The sequence below is a fragment of the Oncorhynchus gorbuscha genome, linkage group LG25 (assembly GCF_021184085.1).
Source record: "Oncorhynchus gorbuscha isolate QuinsamMale2020 ecotype Even-year linkage group LG25, OgorEven_v1.0, whole genome shotgun sequence".
In the NCBI taxonomy this organism is placed as follows: Eukaryota; Metazoa; Chordata; class Actinopteri; order Salmoniformes; family Salmonidae; genus Oncorhynchus; species Oncorhynchus gorbuscha.
Window position 1 is genome coordinate 26,600,936 of NC_060197.1, and position 18,361 is coordinate 26,619,296.

The following is an 18,361-nucleotide window of genomic DNA, read 5'->3' on the forward strand; positions in this document are numbered from 1 at the left end:
AACACATGGATTAACACCACTACACCAGCAACAAGTGCCAATGGATCCTTAGTGACCACAAGTGGGTCAATACCTTGGTTTAACATCCCATCCGAACGACAGTTAACTTCTTGCTTCGAGCCATCCCGGATCCGGTATCGTGACTACAGCCTCAAGCTCATTACCATAACGCAACGTTAACTATTCATGAAAATCGCAAATGAAATGAAATTAATCTATTTGCTCTCAAGCTTAGACTTTTGTTAACAACACTGTCATCTCAGATTTTCAGAATATTCTCAACCATTGCAAAACAAGCATTTGTGTAACAGTATTGATGGCTAACGTAGCATTTAGCATAGCATTTAGCATTAGCATTCAGCATGCAACATTTTCCACAAAAACCATAAAAGCATTCAAATAAAATAATTTACCTTTGAAGAACTTCAGATGTTTTCAATGAGGAGACTCTCAGATAGCAAATGTTCAGTTTTTCCTGAAAGATTATTTGTTTAGGACAAATCGCTCCGTTTTCTGCGTCACGTTTAGCTACGAAAAAAACCCTGCATCCAGGATTGTGTAAATCTATCAGCAAGCTCATTAGCATAACACAACATTAACTATTCATGAAAATCGCAAATGAAATGAAATTAATCTATTTGCTCTCAAGCTTAGCCTTTTGTTAACAACACTGTCATCTCAGATTTTCAAAATATGCTTCTCAACCATTGCAAAACAAGCATTTGTGTAACAGTATTGATGGCTAACTTACCATTTAGCATTAGCATTCAGCATGCAACATTTTCCACAAAAACCATAAAAGCATTCAAATAAAATAATTTACCTTTGAAGAACTTCAGATGTTTTCAATGAGGAGACTCTGTTAGATAGCAAATGTTCCGTTTTTACAAAAAATATTATTTGTGTCGACTAATCGCTCCGTTTTGTTCATCGCGTTTGGGTAAGGAAAAAAAAAGTCATTAAAACGTGAACTTTTTTCCAAATTAACTCCATAATATCGACAGAAACATGGCAAACGATGTTTAGAATCAATCCTCAAGGTGTTTTTCACATATCTATCGACGATAAAATCCATCGTGGCAGTTTACTTTCAATTCTGAAGAAATGGAACGCACATGGACCAACAGATTACGCACACAGGACACCGGGCGGGACACCAGGTAAATGTAGTCTCTTATGATCAATCTTCCAATGATATGCCTACAAACACGTCACAATGCTGGAGACACCTCGGGGAATAGACAGAAAGCGCAGGCTCATTCCTGGCACATTCACAGCCATATAAGGAGACATTGGAACACAGCGCCTTCAGAATCCGGGGCATTTCCTGTATGAAACTTCATCTTGGTTTCGCCTGTTGCATTAGTTCTGGGGCACGCACAGATAATATCTTTGCAGTTTTGGAGAAGTCAGAGTTGTGTCTTTCCAAGGCTGTCAATTCCATGCATAGTCGAGCATCTTTTCATGACAAAATATTGCGCTTAAAACGGGCACGTCTTTTTATCCAATAATGACACAGCGCCCCCATAGGTTGAAGAGGTTAAAGCTTGGAGGAAACTAGAACTTTCTTTCTCAACCCTGGCCCTGGGGACCCAAAGGGATTAAGGCCACCGCACGTATATATCGGGTGGCCAAGGAGGAAGAAGGAGAAGGGGAGCAAAGTGAAAATTACACGGTTTGGGAACACCTCTTGGAGCCTGTGGTCTGAAAGGGGAAGACTGGGTGAAAGCATGAAGAGGTTTTTAGGGCCTTCATTTTTGTGGAACCCAGCAGGAAAGTATCCTGAAGGCATAGAGTCAGGTGAACAGAGAGTGGGAATTGTCATGTTATCAAACTTTGGTTTTTCTTTGCATATATAATTATGCATAGTTACACCCTTCTATTAATATGCGTTGTGTTTCTCTTTGCTTTTCAAGTCTTATGCTCTCACTCTCTTAGGAACCAGAAGCTGAAATGGAGAAAGCCAAAAACTCCAGTTGAAATGTCATGCTGTTGTCCGATGAGAGATAGAGATAAGAGTGTGCATTGTGTGATTATAGATCAGAGGCCATACGTTTCGGAGTTGTAAACCTAATCACTAACTGTGAATGTTAATCATGTTTTTTAAATGTTTTATTATCATTGTTTGTTCATTTATAAGTAATTTCCAAGTTAATTTAATGTTGAACAGTATGGAGTTAAATGTTCAAAATGGGGGACTGATGAGTTCTGACTCTAAACTTGAAATATTGTTAATTATCAGGTATCCTATGGAAATATTGAGTGCCATAGTCTGGTTTCTACACCAGAAGTTAATGGTTATGTAAGGGTAAGTAACAACACATCCGCCACGCTGATCCTCAACACAGGGAGCCACTCAGGGGTGCGTGCTCAGTCCCCTCCTGTACTCCCTGTTTACTCATGACTGCATGGCCCGGCACGACTCCAACACCATCATCAAGTTTGCTGATGACACAACAGTGGCAGGCCTGATCACCAACAACGATGAGACAGCCGACAGGGAGGAGGTCTGAGACCTGGTCGTGTGGTGCCAGGACAACAACCTTTCCCTCAATGTGATCAAGACAGGAGATGATTGTGGACTACAGGAAAAGGAGGACCGAGCACACCCCCATTCTCATCGAGGGGGCTGCAGCGGAGCGGGATGAGAGCTTCAAGTTCCTTGGTGTCCACATCACCAACAAACTATCATGGTCCAAACATACTAAGACAGTCGTAAAGAGTTTACGACAAAGCTTATTCCCCCTCAGGAGACTGAAAAGATTTGGCATGAGTCCTCAGATCCTCAAAAGGTTATACAGCTGCACCATCGAGAGCAACTGCTCGGACTCTGACCGCAAGGCACTACAGAGGGTAGTGCGTACGACCGTGTACATCACTTGGGCCAAGCTTTCTGCCATCTAGGACCTCTATACCAGGCGGTGTCAGAAGAAGGCCCAAAGAATTGGTAAATTGTAACGGGGTAAGTGACTGGTTGCCGGGAAATCAGGCGTAGGAGAGCAGAGAAGGGTGATAACAGGAGAACTTTAATACACACCCTGGCCCAAAGGCACAGGCGAGGCAGCACAAAGCACAACCACGGTAACATGAACCGGATTAATCAAAAACAAACAAACCTAGGTTTGAAACAAACCTAGCGCAAACCAGCCTGTAGCGTAAAATCCTACACAAAGAAAAATTCTACACACAGACATGGACTGGGGAGTGTTCTAGTTTATTATTTCTATGTGTAGTCTAGTTTTTGTATTTCTATGTTGGCCCGGTATGGTTCCCAATCAGAGGCAGCTAGCTGTCTATCGTTGTCTCTGATTGGGGATCATATTTAGGCAGCCTTTTTCCCACCTATTGTTTGTGGGATCTTGTTTTTGTATTGTTGCTTTTGAGCCCTACAAGGCTGTATGTTCGTTTGTTTGTTACTCTTTATTGTTTTGTTGCTGGTTCACATTTAAATAAATTATGATGAACCCAAACCACACTGAGCCTTGGTCCACTCCTTATAACGATCGTTACACATGGGGGAAACAGAGGGTAAAATACATTTAGTCTGATGAGGGGATGTGAACCAGGGAAAACGAGACAAAACAAATGGAAAATGAAAGGTGGAGCAGCAATGGCTAGAAGACCAGTGACGTCAACCGCCGAGCGCCGCCCGAACAAGGAGAGGGCCCGACTTTGGCGGAAGTCGTGACATAAAGACTCCAGTCACCCTAGTCATGGACTGTTCTCTCTGCTACCACAAGGCAAACGTTACCGTAGCGCCAAGTCTAGGTCCAAAAGACATCTTAACAGCTTCTACCCCCAAGCCATAAGACTCCTAAACAGCTAATCAAAGGGCTATCCAGACCCCTCTTTTACGCTGCTGCTACTCTCTGTTTATTATTTATACATAGTCACTTTAACAATACCTCCATGTGCATATCACCTCAATTACCTCAACTAACCGGTGTCCCCGCACTTTGACTCTGTACCGGTACCCCCTGTATATCACCTCGCTTTTGTTACTTTACCACTGCTGTTCATTTATTTGTTACTTTCATTTTCTATTTTTTACTTATCTATTTTTTACTTATCTATTTTTTACTTAACACTTTTTAAAATAAAATTTCTTGAAGCATTTGTTGTTAAGGGCATGTAAGTAAGCATTTCACTGTAAGGTTGTATTCGGCGCATGTGACAAATACAATTTGATTTGATTTGATTTGACGTGGTGGAGGCAATTAAGCTTGGAATGTACTGAGTAAAGGAAAAGCAATCACATGTTGGAAAGCACTGATGAAAAGATGCAGTTTAGTGAGGAAGGAAGACAAGGTCAGGTCACATTAAGGGAGAAGTTTTTAACTTCCTGCCTCTCAATAAACATGTATTGTTCAAAGGGGAGGAGGATGTTTGGCTATATACACTACCACCGGGGGAAACATGTCTTTGTGTGGGTTGCACCAACATGGATTAACTCTTAAACTGGGTTGAATCAAGGTGTATCTATTAATGTTGTTGCACCAAATGTTAAACATAGTTTTAAATGATTCATAGTTAAATTAAATGTTTCCTTTAATCTAAATGTCGTTTCCACTTTAAACCTAGATACATTTTAAGGCTGTTGCTCAAAGAATTCTTGTTAAAAATATAAACTTAGATTGGAGATTAACTATAAACTGCCACTTGAGGTGGTTTAACTGATCAAATGGCAGCATTACTACTGTGGAGAGACCAAAATGACAGAGTTCCTCAGAGAATAATTAGAGATAATGATGGATTTTCAAGGAGGTACCACTTCTCCAAGGACTCTGTAATGCAACTGGAAAGCATGGGAGTGATAGAAACGCGGCTGCACCGCTTTTGGTGACCCTACTGTTCTACGCAACTGGATGTTCTCCAGATGATGGATGAGGATCTTTTTGGACTCCACAAGTCAACCGTCTACAGGACTGTAGTCAGGATGTCCAATGTTATTGCCAGTCTGAAATCGAATCAAATGTTATTGGTCACATACACATGGTTAGCAGATGTTATTGCGAGTGTAGCGAAATGCTTGTGCTTCTAGTTCCGACAGTGCAGTAATATCTAACAGTAATCTAAAAATTCCACAACAACTACCTAATGCACACAAATCTTAGTAGAGGGATGGAATAAGATTATATACATATAAATATATGGATGAGCGATGACCGCATAGGCAAGATGCAATAGATGGTATAAAATACAGTATATACATATGAGATGAGGAATACAAGATATGTAAACATTATTAAAGTGGCATTATTAAAGTGACTAGTGATCCATTTATTAAAGTGGCTAGAGTTGAGTCAGTATGTTGGCAGCAGCCCATCAATGTTAGTAATGGCTTTTTAACAGTCTGATGGCCTTGAGATAGAAGCTGTTTTTCAGTCTCTCGGTCCCATCTTTGATGCACCTGTACTGACCTCGCCTTCTGGATGGTATGCGGGGTGAACAGGCAGTGGCTCGGGTTGATGTCCTTGATGATCCTTTTGGCCTTCCTGTGACAACGGGTGCTGTAGGTGTCATGGAGGGTGGGTAGTTTGCCTCCGGTGATGCATTGTGCAGACAACACTACCCTCTGGAGAGCCTTGCAGTTGTGGGCAGTGCAGTTGCCGTACTAGGCGATGATAAACCCGACAGGATGCTCTCACTTGTGCATCTGTAAAATTTTGTGGGTTTTAGGTGACAAGCCAAATTTCTTCAGCCTCCTGAGGTTGAAGAGGCACTGTTGCGCCTTCTTCACCACACTGTCTGTGTGGGTGGACCATTTCAGTTTGTCCGTGATGTGTACGCAGAGGAGCTTAAAACTTTCCACCTTCTCCAGTGCTGTCCCATCGATGTGGATAGGGGAGGCTCCCTCGGCTGTTTCCTGAAGTCCACGATCATCTCCTTTGTTTTGTAGACGTTGAGTGAGAGGTTATTTTCCTGACACCACACTCCGAGGGCCCTCACCTCCTCCCTGTAGGCTGTCTCGTCTGCAAACTTGATGATTGAGTTGGAGACGTGCATGGTCACGCAGTCATGGGTGAACAGGGAGTACAGGAGGGGGCTGAGCACGCACCCTTGTGGGGCCCCAGTGTTGAGGATCAGCGAAGTGGAGATGTTGTTTCCTACCTTCACCACCTGGGGGCGGCCCGTCAGGAAGTCCAGGAACCAATTGCACAGGGCGGGGTTGAGACCCAGGTGCTCAAGCTTAATGATGAGCTTGGAAGGTACTATTGTGTTTAATGCTGAGCTGTACTCAATGAACAGCATTCTTACATAGGTGTTCCTCTTGTCTAGATGGGATAGGGCAGTGTGCAGTGTGATGGCGATTGCATCGTCTGTGGATCTTTTGGGGCGGTATGCAAATTGAAGTGGGAATGGAGTGGCAAGTAAGGTGGAGTTGATATGATCCTCGACTAGTCTCTCAAAGCACTTCATGATGACAGAAGTTATTTAGTTCAGTTACCTTTGCCTTCTCGGGTACAGGAACAATGGTGGCCATCTTGAAGCATGTGGGGAAGGCAGACTGGGATAGGGTTGAATATGTCTATAAACACACCAGCCAACTGGTCTGCGCGTGCTCTAAGGACACGGCTAGGGATGCCATCTGGGCCGGCAGCCTTGAGAGGGTTAACGCATTTAAATGTTTTACTCATGTCGGCCACGGAGAAGGAGAGCCCACAGTTTGTCTGGAAGCAAGACGTCGGTGTCCGTGACATGGCTGGTTTTATTTTTGTAGTCTGTGAATGCCTGTAGACTCTGCAACATACTGTCTGAGCCGTTGAATTGCGACTCCACTTTGTCCCTATACTGACATTTCGCTTGTTTGATTGCCTTGCTGAGGGAATAACTACACTGTTTGTATTTGGCCATATTCCCAGTCATCTTTCCTTGGTTAAATGCGGTGGTTCGCGCGGATAGATGGCGGGAGGGCGGGGGAGTGCCTTGTATGCATCGCAGAAGTTAGAGTAGCAGTGATCCAGTGTATCGCCCGCACGAGTGCTACAATCAATCAATATGATAGAATTTAGGTAGATTTGTTCTCAATTTTGCTTTGTTAAAATCCCCAGCTACAGTAAATGCAGCCTCGGGATATATGATTTCTGGTACATAAGGTTCAAGCCTACAGAGGAAACAGCAGCCGGATTTTACAGGAGAGCTAGATTCCCAGGTGTACTATGGGCAATAGACTGTACTCACATTCCTATTCCCAACCCTGGTGGTGAGAATGGAGAACTCTTCCGTAATTGTAAAGGTTACTGCTTCGTCATTTAAGTCATCAACGTGCAGGCTGTCTGTGATGTCCAAGGTCAGCTCACCAACATTGTAACTAGATGGCCGGGATCCACCCATGACAGCAGAATCTATGACAATAGTGGTCTGTGTGCAATTCTGCAAAGGGGGCCATATGAAGGCCACCTACTGGGTGACAATGGATATGCCTGTTGTGAGTACCTTATGACTCTCCCTTTAAACCCCCAGTCACCTGAAGAGAGAGAATACAACACCTCTCATATCCTGGCAAGAGGTCACATAAAGAGAGTTTTTGGAGTGTGGAAAAAAAGATTTCCCCTGCCTAAAGGAGGGCCTCCGCACGAAGATGGACACTACACTGACAATCATTATTGCAGTGGCGGTACTGTATAACTTTGGCAAGAGACAAGAAGACGAGCTACCTGAGGAGGCTGAGGAGGACCTACCTGAGGAGAATGCAGATGATGGCCAGGTGCAACATGCTGCCAATGCAAATGGAAATGCTGTGTGGAGAACCTTGATTGAGAACCTTTTTGCAGCCTTAGGTGTGTATAATGTAACATTGGTAACATGTAAAAAGCAATATTATATTTTCATTGGCACATACAATTCCTAATTAGGCTAAATCTATTATTAAGACTGTGTTATTCTCAATACCATACAGGGTGGAACTGGAAGCACCAGAACACAATTGTGGGGACAAGACTGGAGGATACCAAATTGCTTGGGAAAGCATTGTTTTAAATAATTGCTTAAATAAATAAAAAAGATCAGCATTCTTTGCACAGTGGGCATTTGTTTCCCTGAAGGAGTTTCTGTTTCTGAATTTGCAGTAGCTCTTATTTGTAAATTCAGGGCCTCAATCTGCAGTAGATTATTCTCTCTCTCCAGCTCTATAACATCAATAGGAGCTTGGTTCATGTCAGTGCTGGGGCGTTTGCTTGGCCTGTTTGGTGTTTTTTCTGCTGGTTCAAGATCCAGGCACTGCTGTTTCTCCGCGGCACAGGGTCTCAGCTCAACTAAAGGAAAGGAAAGAAAGAAAATGACCTCGTTATTCGTAGGCTATTTACGTGCCCATTTTGTACAACAATTGAATTGGGGCTTATGATGTGTCCAGCCTTGGTACGAATTATAATGTCATGCAACATGCTGTAAGGGGGCTGATAACGGTAACATTGTAGTGAAGTAGCATTAACGTTAGTTTTAACGTGAGTTATAGTCATTGATATTTACCAGTTATTTATGCTTAATAAATATTGGTGGGTCGAGTTGTCCGTCGTCATCATAGGGGTTAAGGAGAGGGGAAACTGCTGGGGAATCATCCTGCATATCTTCTAGGAGAGAGGATCAATTCCCTTGGACCGAGGCCCCCCTCCGGTCTGAAATAGCCCCCGCCTCTCCTATGCCTTATCCTTTTTGGCTTTGTCTTTTAAGTTTTTCCAGCACGCCTTCATCCAATTTGGGTCTCTCTTCTCTTTAATCCGTGTCGATCCATTAAATCTGTCCTTCTTTTTGAGTCTTGTTGTCTGTCTTTTTATCCTCCAGTACTTTTCTAAATTCCTCCATCAGAGCCAACAATAGGTTTTTTTCATAAGCAGAGACATTTGAACCTCTTTGACGTTTCATGATCAGGTGGCTTGCAGACAAATAATAAATGCCTAAATAAGTAATAACAATGATAAATTATATTTTATGCTAGCTAGCATGGTTTATAAACTAGCTAGCTACAGTTGCTAAAGTTAGCTAATGAAATAGTTTTCTGTCTAGTACTGGCTAAATAACAGACTTTATTTCAAATCAGCCAACCCATGAGAACCTTTCACGTTGGAGATGCAGTAGTTCTAACGTTACATTGTTATTATTTTATCAAGGAACAGCAATTTTGTGGCCTCATTTGTCAAGTAGGCTAGCTACTTCGCTTCAACTCACGAAATACCTCATATATTGGTTTGACACTTCACTCATCATAGTTTAAAACCTTTGATCATAGATTTACTGATCCAGATTTAAAACTAAGTAGTGCAACACATCTCTGATGAATTATTAACCTAGATGTACAAAACCTAGATTAGCTCTAATCCTAGATGAATTTAAACCATGTTGGTGCAACCCACCCTTTCTCTTATGCAGCTGTGTGACCCAATGGGTGAATAAACTTGGTTTGAGCTTTACTAATCGTCCGTGAGCTTTTATTAAGGTTCCATTAGAACCTAACACCCCCTACACTAGCGACAAGTGCCACAGTGACCACAGTGGGTGAAGACCTCGGATGAACCTCCCATCCGAAGGACAATTAGAGCCTGGAGTAGACTAGAGCTGTCTTTCTCAACCCTGGCCCTTTGGGTCCCAAAGGGATGTTCATTTCCGTTTGTTGCCCGAGCACCACCAACACACTTGATTCAACTAATCAACTCATTATCAAGCCTCTGAAATAGAAATGTGTTAGATGCTAGGGCATAAACAAAAATGTGCATCCGTTTGAGTCTCCAGGCCCAGGGTTGAGCACTGCTGGACTAGAGGAAGTAGTTGTGGAAATGTGGTTACAATGTCAGTGAGTAACCCGACCTGACGTGCTGAGGAATGGGATAGTGTAATCAAGAGGCGACATTGGCAGGAGGCCATTATTATGCAGGAGGAGAGGAGGTTGGCTTGGAATCTTGAGGTGAGGTGACATAGGCAACCTGGAAGCTGTCACTGTGTACCACTCTCACTCACTCTATTCCATTGAATGAGAACATGTTCTAATGTTCTACGTTTTTATTCTATTCTACCTGCAGGGTGTGCTTTTTTTAACCCAATTTCGTGGTATCCAATTGGTAGTTACAGTCTTGTCCCGTTGTTGCAACTCCCCTACGGACTCGGGAGGGGTGTAGGTCAAGAGCCGTACGTCCCCCCGAAACACAACCCAGCCAAGCCACGCTGCTTCTTGACACAATGCCCGCTTAACCCGGAACCCAGCCGCACCGATGTGTCGGAGGAAACACAGTACGCCTGGCGACCGTGCCAGCGCGCATTTTGCACCGGCCCGCCACAGGAGCCACTAGTGCGCGATGGGACAAGAACATCCCTGCCGGCCAAACCCTCCCCTAACCCGGACGATGCTGGGCCAATTGTGCGCCGCCCCATGGGTCTCCCGATCACGGCCGGTTGCGACAGAGCCTGGACTCGAACCAGGATCTCTAGCGGCACAGCTAGCACTGCTAGCACAGTGCCTTATAGACCACTGCACCACTTGGGAGGCCATCAACAGGGTCTGCTTACAGTAATGTACGCATCTTGATGAGTCCTAGGAGGAATGAGCTAATGGCTCCTCAGTATTCTAGCTAGGTACATCCAGTCCACTGCCTATTATGAATATTCAAAGAGGCTAATGAGAAGGACCCGATGCCACTATCATTCAAATGGGACAAAAGTCAAGTCTTCTTCCACTAACCTCATTGCAACTCCCCTCCAAGTCTCCGACCACTACCTTGTATCCTTTTCCCTCTCGCTCTCATCCAACACTTCCCACACTGCCCCTACTCGGATGGTATCGCGCCGTCCCAACCTTCGCTCTCTCTCCCCCGCTACTCTCTCCTCTTCCATCCTATCATCTCTTCCCTCTGCTCAAACCTTCTCCAACCTATCTCCTGATTCTGCCTCCTCAACCCTCCTCTCCTCCCTTTCTGCATCCTTTGACTCTCTATGTCCCCTATCTTCCAGGCCGGCTCGGTCCTCCCCTCCCGCTCCGTGGCTTGACGACTCAATGCGAGCTCACAGAACAGGGCTCCGGAAGGCCGAGCGGAAATGGAGGAAAACTCGCCTCCCTGCGGACCTGGCATCCTTTCACTCCCTCCTCTCTACATTTTCCTCCTCTGTCTCTGCTGCTAAAGCCACTTTCTACCACTCTAAATTCCAAGCATCTGCCTCTAACCCTAGGAAGCTCTTTGCCACATTCTCCTCCCTCCTGAATCCTCCTCCCCCTCCCCCCTCCTCCCTCTCTGCAGATGACTTCGTCAACCATTTTGAAAAGAAGATCGACGACATCCGATCCTCGTTTGCTAAGTCAAACAACACCGCTGGTTCTGCTCACACTGCCCTACCCTGTGCTCTGACCTCTTTCTCCCCTCTCTCTCCAGATGAAATCTCGCGTCTTGTGACGGCCGGCCGCCCAACAACCTGCCCGCTCGACCCTATCCCCTCCTCTCTTCTCCAGACCATTTCCGGAGACCTTCTCCCTTACCTCACCTCGCTCATCAACTTATCCCTGACCGCTGGCTACGTCCCTTCCGTCTTCAAGAGAGCGAGAGTTGCACCCCTTCTGAAAAAACCTACACTCGATCCCTCCGATGTCAACAACTACAGACCAGTATCCCTTCTTTCTTTTCTCTCCAAAACTCTTGAACGTGCCGTCCTTGGTCAGCTCTCCCGCTATCTCTCTCAGAATGACCTTCTTGATCCAAATCAGTCAGGTTTCAAGACTAGTCATTCAACTGAGACTGCTCTTCTCTGTATCACGGAGGCGCTCCGCACCGCTAAAGCTAACTCTCTCTCCTCTGCTCTCATCCTTCTAGACCTATCGGCTGCCTTCGATACTGTGAACCATCAGATCCTCCTCTCCACCCTCTCCGAGTTGGGCATCTCCGGCGCGGCCCACGCTTGGATTGCGTCCTACCTGACAGGTCGCTCCTACCAGGTGGCGTGGCGAGAATCTGTCTCCTCACCACGCGCTCTCACCACTGGTGTCCCCCAGGGCTCTGTTCTAGGCCCTCTCCTATTCTCGCTATACACCAAGTCACTTGGCTCTGTCATAACCTCACATGGTCTCTCCTATCATTGCTATGCAGACGACACACAATTAATCTTCTCCTTTCCCCCTTCTGATGACCAGGTGGCGAATCGCATCTCTGCATGTCTGGCAGACATATCAGTGTGGATGACGGATCACCACCTCAAGCTGAACTTCGGCAAGACGGAGCTGCTCTTCCTCCCGGGGAAGGACTGCCCGTTCCATGATCTCGCCATCACGGTTGACAACTCCATTGTGTCCTCCTCCCAGAGCGCTAAGAACCTTGGCGTGATCCTGGACAACAAACTGTCGTTCTCAACTAACATCAAGGCGGTGGCCCGTTCCTGTAGGTTCATGCTCTACAACATCCGCAGAGTACGACCCTGCCTCACACAGGAAGCGGCGCAGGTCCTAATCCAGGCACTTGTCATCTCCCGTCTGGATTACTGCAACTCGCTGTTGGCTGGGTTCCCTGCCTGTGCCATTAAACCCCTACAACTCATCCAGAACGCCGCAGCCCGTCTAGTGTTCAACCTTCCCAAGTTCTCTCACGTCACCCCGCTCCTCCACTCTCTCCACTGGCTTCCAGTTGAAGCTCGCATCCGCTACAAGACCATGGTGCTTGCCTACGGAGCTGTGAGGGGAACGGCACCTCAGTACCTCCAGGCTCTGATCAGGCCCTACACCCAAATAAGGGCACTGCGTTCATCCACCTCTGGCCTGCTCGCCTCCCTACCACTGAGGAAGTACAGTTCCCGCTCAGCTCAGTCAAAACTGTTCGCTGCTCTGGCTCCCCAATGGTGGAACAAACTCCCTCACGACGCCAGGACAGCGGAGTCAATCACCACCTTCCGGAGACACCTGAAACCCCACCTCTTTAAGGAATACCTAGGATAGGATAAAGTAATCCTTCTCACCCCCTCCCCCCTTAAAATATTTAGATGCACTATTGTAAAGTGGTTGTTCCACTGGATGTCATAAGGTGAATGCACCAATTTGTAAGTCGCTCTGGATAAGAGCGTCTGCTAAATGACTTAAATGTAATGTAAATGTAAGTCACTACGCTCTTGGTTTTGGATGCGGCCAATTATACGTTAAATAAAACTCCCTCTTTCGCTCCTTTGGTTTTGCATATACAGTACGTTTCCCCTTTCTATCGCTCTCCCTTTCTCACCTACTTATCTCTGTATCTCCCTTTGACCTTATTCCCATTTTCTCTGTCCCTCCCTCCTCTCGCTCTCCTTTTTCTCTCCCTCAGTGAAGTGGCGGATCATGTCTCAGAAGAAGATATTTCTGGTCTTTGTGGCAATCAGTACCGTCAGCCTACTGCTGCACCATGGGGGCCATTTCAGCTGGTGAGACACACACACACGCACGCACACACAGAATTTGTTACAGGAAATAATCAATGCCACCTAGTCAGGTTAGCAAGGGCTAAATGTGCCAGGTAATGAAATGGGAACAGCTAACATGTAGCGTCAATGATTTTAATTGGCTGATGCGCACTTAAACCTTTTCTATTGTTAGCAAGTATGGCCCGCCTTGTTTCACAGAATACAATAATAATCATTGTCACAGTCCCTGTTCCTCTAGTCTGGCATCAATCACTGTCAACAGATTTAATCCATAACATACAGCATCGAATCTCGTGACCGTCAACCCACACCCAATCATGTGTATTAAAGACAAGGAAAATATATAATTATGCTAAACCCCCCCCCCCACCCCACCTCTCTATTTTTTTCATCTAGGACGATGGATGCCTTTCACCTCGGCTGTCCGTCACTACGCACCCACCTGTCCTCCTCTCTCAAGCCCAAACACACCAACGTGGCCTTCCTCAAGACGCACAAGACGGCCAGCACCACCATGCAGAATCTGCTCTTCCGCTTCGCAGAGCGCAACAACCTGACAGTGGCGCTCCCTGTGCAGGCCTGCGGACACCAGTTCTGCTACCCGCGCACCTTCAACGCCCACCTCGTCCACCCGCACACCCTGCCACCCAACGTGGTCACCAGCCACATGCGCTTCAACCGTGCCGAGATGCAGCGCCTCATGCCTAACGATACCATCTACGTGACCATACTTCGAGAACCAGGGTCCATGTTTGAATCGTTGTTCAGCTACTATAACCAGTACTGTCAGAGTTTTAAGAGAGTTCCCAATGGGTCCCTGGAGGCATTTCTGGACGAGCCGTGGCGGTACTACCGTCCGGACGAAAAGGACTCCATGTACGCCCGTAACACGCTGACCTTTGACCTAGGTGGGGATAAGGACCATCCGGCGGCAGACGCAACAGCGTACGCCCGGGCCTTTGTGGCCGAGACAGAACGCGTCTTCTCCCTGGTGATGATCGCCGAGTACTTTGACGAGTCGCTGGTCCTCCTCCGTCACCTTCTCTCCTGGGATCTAGAAGACGTGCTCTACGTCAAGCTGAACATGCGAATGTCCGGCTCCAAGCACAGCCTTTCGCCAGGCCTCCCCTTCAAGATCCGCGCCTGGAACGCCTTGGATGCACGTCTCTATGATCACTTCAACGCCTCCCTGTGGCGCCAGCTGACTGCCCTGGGCCCGGCATGCGTGGCCAGGGAGGTGCGGTTGCTCCGCAGGGCCCAGGAGAGGCTGGTGAGGGGCTGCTTTGGAGGACGGCTTCCCCAGCTCCGCTCTGCTGCCCAGATCAAGAACAAAGAGCTGCGGCCGTGGCAGCCCAGTGCAAAGGTGGACATCGTGGGCTACGACCTGCCGACCAACACCAACGCCACGTGGCCCGGAAGTCTGGCCCACGAGCTGTGTCTGAAGCTCATCATGCCAGAGGTCCAGTACACCAGGGTCCTGCTTCGATCGCAGTCGCTACGCTACAGACGCAGCTACCCGCTCCGCTCCCCTCAGCCCCAGCCGCAGCAGCCCGTACGGTCGGTCCTGCCACGCCACCAACAGGTGGGGATACAGCAGATACACCGGGAGGCCCTTCCTCCAGGACTTGGTCCCGCCTCTAGCCCCACAGCCACCTCTCGACCTGCAGGGACCCAGAGCAGGGCCACAAGGGTGGGGCTAAGGCCCTCGGGCCCCCAGAGGCAGACGCCATAACTTAAGACTGCAGAACCAGCCTTGAATATAGAAAGACTGAATACAGCCAGACTAAATACAGGCATGCAGGCAGACAGACAGACTGTCCTCCAGACTTCAGCCATTTGTCCCCAGGGACTGTATCAGGGGGTTCTGGAGGAGATAGGGAGAGGGGGGGACACCCCCAAATTGGGGCTGGAGATTGGGGTAGGACCCCATTATTATGGGCACGGTCAGAGCACTCTCATTAATTACAAACTCTGTATGGAACAATAAAGAACTGTTACTGTCGCTTTATCTCTCTCACTCTCTAATGCCACCCCCCCCCAAACCTTGAGAAGATCAGTGAGATGACAGTGAGAGAGGGTCATCGCCCGGGTCTGTGTCCAACCCTCTAAGCCTTCTCCAGAGAGGAAAACCATCCAATCCTGGGCCTCTCACCCAATGACTTTACCCCCTCCCACTGAGTGTTAGGCCCGAGGACAGGTCAAATGTCAAAAGTTAGGTCAGCGGTCCTTAGACTGACCCCCCACACACACACACAAACACACTCGCAGCCCTTACACAAACTCTCTCCCTCCTGCCCACCCTGCTTTAGAACATCTCTCTCTGCTTCTCCGACCCCAGCTCATCTCTCTCGCCCCTCCACCAGCAACTGAACTAGACCATGGCGGCTGCTGCTGACAAATGGGATGTTTTTAGATATGGGAATTGTGTGTGTGTGTGAAAGCGTTTTTCCTATGTATTTTGTTTATCTGGGGCGTTATCGCAATAAAGTTTTATGTAAAGTCTTATGTAAAGGTAGGGATCTTATAACCACAAGACACACACACACACCGGACTCAACCCGTTGTTTGTTCTGCAAGCCTGCTAAAAGACATGATGAGTGAGAGCTACAGTGTTTGAATATTTAATTATGTATTCTCTTTGGAGAGACCTTCCACTTGGGTTACACAGTGAAACACACACACACACACACACACACACACACACACACACACACACACACACACACACACACACACACACACACACACACACACACACACACACACACACACACACACACACACACACACACACACACACACAGCAGTGTGGAACATGCCAAAGCAGCTTACTTATCCGAAGCAAAGCATAGGGAGGAAATAACTACGATACTGGGAGAAAGCAGTAGAAGAAGAGAGAGTCTGGGTCCTGTTCATTTGGACACACTGCGGAAAACATATTAAAACATTTTGCAATGGGAATTCGAAAAATATGTGTTTCTTCTTCGACAACTCCATATACTATTTATTCCCTTCCTGTTTCAGTCCTTGGTCTCCCATTTGGTGCCTAATGAACATGCCCCTGGTGTGGTGGCTGTCATGTGGAGGTGTTTTGCCACTCGTTTCATTATGTGGTACATTTTTTAGGCAGTTGGTTGTTCATGTTTAACCTAAATGGTATGCTTCAACCTGGGTGTCCTTGAGGGTGTGTGTGTGTGTGTGTGTGTGTGTGTGTGTGTGTGTGTGTGTGTGTGTGTGTGTGTGTGTGTGTGTGTGTGTGTGTGTGTGTGTGTGTGTGTGTGTGTGTGTGTGTGTGTGTGTGTGTGTGTGTGTGTGTGTGTGTGTGTGTGTGTGTGTGTGTGTGTGTGTTTCTGAGTATATATTATTTATTTATTTTCTTCTTCACTGGAAAAAAAACAGTCTGTTTATGTTTACCTTCAATGTATATTTCCGATTTTGGAACAGGACATTGTATTGTGGACCAAACCACTAATGGCAATACACACTGTGCTGTACATGGCATGTTCTGATGAATAAAATGTCAAATTTCTACATAGGCCAACCACAAAAGCTACTCAGACAGCACCAAGTGTAATCACTGAGGCATGAATTTTATTGTGTTTTAAGTGCTTCATAATGCTCTAGATTGCATCCCAAATGACAGCCTATTCCCTACATAGTGTATTATTTGTAGTGCACTATGTAGGGAATAGGGTGCCATTTGGGACACAGTTCTAGTCTACTGGAAAGAGGACAGGGTAGAAAGATAACTTTCCGAAGGGCCCTAGACCCGTGAAATCCTCCATGTTTGACTGCTGTTCATTTTTAAAGTGCTCTTTGATTGTACTTTATTTTTCATCCCAAATGTCACCCTTTAAATAGGGAATAGGTTGCCATTTGGGACACACGGTATCAAATCTAGGCTGATTTCTTGGTTTTGAGAGACATAACTAACACAGAATAGAATGGTGGTTGTGTCATTTACAAGTCAGTGTTAGTCAGCCTTTTTAGGAATGCTAGAATTAAGCAATAAGGCCCGAGGGGGTGTGGTATATGGTCAATATACTATGGCTAAGGGCTGTTCTAAAGCAGGATGCAACGCGGAGTGCCTGGACACAGCCCTTAGCCGTGGTATATCGGCCATATATCACAAACCCCCGAGGTGCCTTATTACTATTATAAACTGGTTACCAACATAATTAGAGCAGTAAGAATAAATGTTTTGTCATACCTGTGGTATACGGTCTGAAATACCACAGCTATCAGCCAATCAGCATTCAGGGCTCGAACCAACCAGTTTAGAATAGCTGTTTTACTACTGTACATCTTGTCACTTTATTTGTCAAACTCTCTTTTAGAACAACATGGAACAAAAGTGTTCTTTTAGAATGAACCGTGTTCTGTTTTTAGAGTGTCTTTCTCAACAAATTGTGTCTTTGTTAAGAGAAAGTGTCAATGTGACACAAAATGATGCGCTTGATCTTTTTTCCGTGACTATATTTCCAATGACATTGTTTCTCTTTCCATGGCATTAATTCATTCTCGTACGATATTTATTGATGTATTTGAACTGAAAGGGGTGTTTCTGTTTTTGACTGGGGGGCTCTGATCATACAGAAGTAAGGTAAAGTTTTCCTTAGAAGCGTATCTGAGGACAGTTTAGCATTTTCTCTGCTAATGGTTAAGGATAGGATTGGGGAGGGGTAGCTGATCCTAGATCTGTACCTAGGGGAAACTTTACCTAGATCATACAGCTAGAGACAATCAGAGCTAGATGTCCCAAAGCTTTGTACTGAGGGATGATGGGGGAAAAGCCAACCCTTAAAAGTTGAATGATTCAAATCAATGTTGTTTGTTGTCATTTTTCATTTTACATGGGGTATCGGTTTTTAATTACTTTAATTGATAAGCCATTATAAATGGTTATACATTGTTTAGAAATGTTTGTACATGTTTATAAATGGTTATAAATGCTGAAATATGCATTAATAATAGTAAACACTAGCTGTAGATTTATAAGACT

At 46.0% G+C, this 18,361-nt stretch overlaps 1 protein-coding gene across 1 annotated transcript in view; it reads left to right on the top strand.

The window, feature by feature from the left end:
* The window catches only part of LOC124014557 (galactose-3-O-sulfotransferase 3-like), a 37,644-nt gene extending 20,168 nt beyond the window's left edge, over positions 1 to 17,476 (top strand). Inside the window, exons 2-3 of the mRNA XM_046329704.1 lie at positions 13,263 to 13,359; positions 13,756 to 17,476. Of these exons, the coding sequence (XP_046185660.1) occupies positions 13,277 to 13,359; positions 13,756 to 15,091 (1,419 nt within the window). The 5' untranslated portion in view covers positions 13,263 to 13,276 and the 3' untranslated portion in view covers positions 15,092 to 17,476. The remainder of the gene's footprint in view (positions 1 to 13,262; positions 13,360 to 13,755) is intronic.
* The last annotated feature ends 885 nt before the right edge of the window (positions 17,477 to 18,361 follow it).